Here is a 3,350-nt window from a genome sequence, read left to right as displayed (position 1 = left end):
TTTTAGTTTGATCTATTTAAGGATGGGTCGATGAAATATCTCATTAAAGATTAACAAATTTAAAAATTATAAAGTTAGTCAGCAAGTTAACCCACTAAAATTAATATAAAAATTAAAATAATTAATTGTAAAAAATGTATTTTCCTTGCATTTTGAAAATAAATTTAGTAACGAGTAGAATTGATTACAAATAAAGTGAAAACTTTTAGCTTAGAGGTGGATAAATGAAGAAGCAAATCCGATCCAGCCGGAGTTAACACTGACCTGAATTGGGCCTGACCAAGATGTGAGCTACGCAATTGGGCTGCCCATTTGAAGCGTCCAAACTTAAAGATTCCCCAAGTTCAACGTTTTTCTTCTTCTTCTTGTGACACTTACCACTTCACTCTTTCTCAAACGCCTCGCTCAAGCTCGCTCCTCGGAGGATCACGAAGCGATGCCGTTTTTGGACCGAAACCAGCTATGTTGAGCTATGATTACACCGCTGTCAACTAAACTCCTCAACATAAGCATAGCCGCGATGTGCAAAGTAAGGCAAATAACAAAAGCCGAAGGAGTAATAGTCGATGGCATACGACTCGGCGTTTTCCCCGACCTCGTCACCTACAACACCCTAATCAACGCGTATAGTCGTTTCGTCAGCATCGATGCAGCTTACTCAGTTATCGCCCGAATGAAAGAAGCGGGTATTCCCCCCGACGTCGTTTCGTACAACTCGTTAATCTCCGGTGCGGCAAGAAAAACCTTGCTATCGAAATCTCTAGAACTTTTCGAAGAAATGCTCGCGAGAGGCATAAACCCCGACGTGTGGAGTTACAACATCCTAATGCATTGTTTGTTCAAGCTCGGAAAACCCGACGAGGCGAATCGCGTTTTCAGGGACATTGTGCTTAGCCACGAGGTTTATCCCTGTGCTGCCACGTATAACGTCATGATTAACGGCTTGTGCAAGAACGGTTACGTTAGCAATGCTCTAATGCTGTTTAGGAACTTGCAGAGGCACGGGTTTGTGCCTCAGATTTTGACCTACAACGCGCTTATTAATGGTCTTTGCAAGGCGAAGCGATTGGCCGATGCGAGGAGGGTTCTGAAGGAGTTTGGGGAATCAGGGTTTGAGCCCAACGCCATTACTTACACTACGGTTATGAAGTGCTGCTTCCGGTGCCGGCAGTTCGAGCAAGGGTTGGAGCTTTTGGCGGAGATGAGGAGCAGCGGGTACACATTTGATGGATTCGCATATTGCACGGTGATTGCAGCGCTTATCAAGACTGGACGGATGCGAGAGGCTGAGGAAATTGTTGAGTTGATGGTGAGTAATGGCATTAGGCCGGACATCGTGTCGTATAACACGTTGATTAATCTTTATTGTAGGCAGGGGAGGTTGGATGATGCATTGAGGTTGTTGGATGGGATTGAGGAGGAGGGTTTAGAGTGTGATCAGTACACGCACACCATTATTGTTGATGGTTTGTGTAAGGCTGGGAATTTTGTAGGGGCACAGCAGCATTTGAATTATATGAACTCCTTGGGCTTCGGATATAATTTGGTTGCGCTTAACTGTATGATTGATGGTTTGGGTAAGGCCGGTCATATTGATCATGCCGTGAGATTGTTTGAAGGGATGGAAGTAAAGGACTCGTTTACGTATACTATTTTGGTGCACAACCTTTGCAGGGCTAGAAGGTTCCTTTGTGCATCGAAGATTTTGATTTCCTGTTTGCAACGTGGTTATCAGGTGTTGAGGGCTACTCAGCGAGCTGTTATCGTTGGTCTCCGTACAACTGGATTTGCAGATGAAGCCAGGAGAGTTAAGTTGAAGATCAGACATGTACGATTGTTACAGTGATTACGTGGCATCAGCTGTTGGGAACTTCAGATATGGAGCATTTGTTAGTGGCAACTTTTGTGACTCAATGAAAGATTGAAGCTCTGATCATATAGGTCTCATGGTTTGATGATCCCAATAACTGTCTTTCGAAGGGAAACTATTATCGATATGCTGTGAGACATTTGATAATTTACTGTTTAAGGGGGTTAACTGCTACATCATTTGGTGATTATTCCTTGGTGTTCTGGATAAATGCTTCATATAGTAATTGCTGAGTGATGTTGACTGATTAGTTCTCATGAACGAGATGGAAACATATACGCTAATACACAAGATTACAAAATTTGAATTGATGGAAAATGGCAATTTAATACTTGTGGACATTCTTGATGTGGTTATGCTGATAACCGGAAGATTCTATACTACTATATGGAGCATCTAGTATGGGTGAAAATTGGGAAGCATGTTATATTCTCCAGTCTCTCCACTGCCCATTTGGTAGCTATTAAATATATTCAGTCACATCTGTTCAGGGTTCATATGCCCTGATGTGGTTAAGTGTTCTTTCTGGGCATGCTTTATGTGGTTCTTCTGCTAATTGGTATGTCACTACTTCTTCTAGAGCACCCAAACTTAAGTTGATTCTAGCGATTTAGCTCTAGGAAAGTTGCAGCTTTGAGCATCCTGCTTGAAAGCCAAAATTGCATTTTAAGGGGTCAATAAGCCTAGAGCTATATAGGAGGTATTGTAACTCTGTTTATGGTAGCCTTGGTTTCATTCGAACTCAAGTTTAGTGGTTAACATTGCATCAAATTTCCTTGGTTACTGTATCCAGGTAGATTTGAAATCTGTTTTTGTTGGCAGAAAAATGGAGCTAGTTACATTATTGTTGGCTCAAGAGTGGGGTTGAGGCATGTTCTTGTCATCATTTGTATATGGCCAGTCTTTGTTACCCACTACATTCCATTGACATTGTTATAGACTAAGCACATTGTTCTATGGCTTGACCAATACTGTGGTGTTATGTAACATGCAAATAGTTGAAAAGAATTGGTAACATATAGCTGGAAAATATTATGTATCATCATTACCTTGTATTTAGATTTATGTTATAAGCTATGAAATGAGCATCCTCAAATTGCTTCTCTGATATTGAATTCGCCCCTATTGCTTTGATTATCACTTTGTGACTTGCCTTAAATTCTAAATCAACATTTTGTTGAGGATATGAAGAGTTGTTTCTTCTTATTCTATTAATATCTGTTTATTTTAGTATTTCAGTTTTGGATGTTGAGGGTGACTGTTGAAAAGATTGTTGTCAAAATGATGATATTAAGCTTATAAATGAACCGTGAGTCATTTGCCTTCCTAAATTTCTCATCAAGCCAGCATGGCATATCTACTCCATGATCCTAAAATACCACATTTATCACCCTTAAGAACCTCCCTCTTTGACATACTATATCGGATTATAGCATTAATATTTTTGGTTTGAAGTATGAATATTGTCAAATGGATATTT

At 40.3% G+C, this 3,350-nt stretch overlaps 1 protein-coding gene across 1 annotated transcript; it reads left to right on the top strand.

Annotated features, from left to right (window-relative positions):
* The first annotated feature begins 430 nt into the window (after positions 1 to 430).
* On the top strand, positions 431 to 2,104 carry LOC113865596 (putative pentatricopeptide repeat-containing protein At4g17915). The gene has a single exon (XM_027500279.1). The coding sequence runs from the start codon at positions 473 to 475 to the stop codon at positions 1,844 to 1,846; it is 1,374 nt and encodes a 457-aa protein (XP_027356080.1). The 5' UTR covers positions 431 to 472; the 3' UTR covers positions 1,847 to 2,104.
* The last annotated feature ends 1,246 nt before the right edge of the window (positions 2,105 to 3,350 follow it).

The sequence above is a fragment of the Abrus precatorius genome, unplaced genomic scaffold (assembly GCF_003935025.1).
Source record: "Abrus precatorius isolate BTA unplaced genomic scaffold, Abrus_2018 Scaffold4, whole genome shotgun sequence".
Taxonomy (NCBI): Eukaryota; Viridiplantae; Streptophyta; class Magnoliopsida; order Fabales; family Fabaceae; genus Abrus; species Abrus precatorius.
This window is presented reverse-complemented; position numbering and strand designations above follow the sequence as displayed.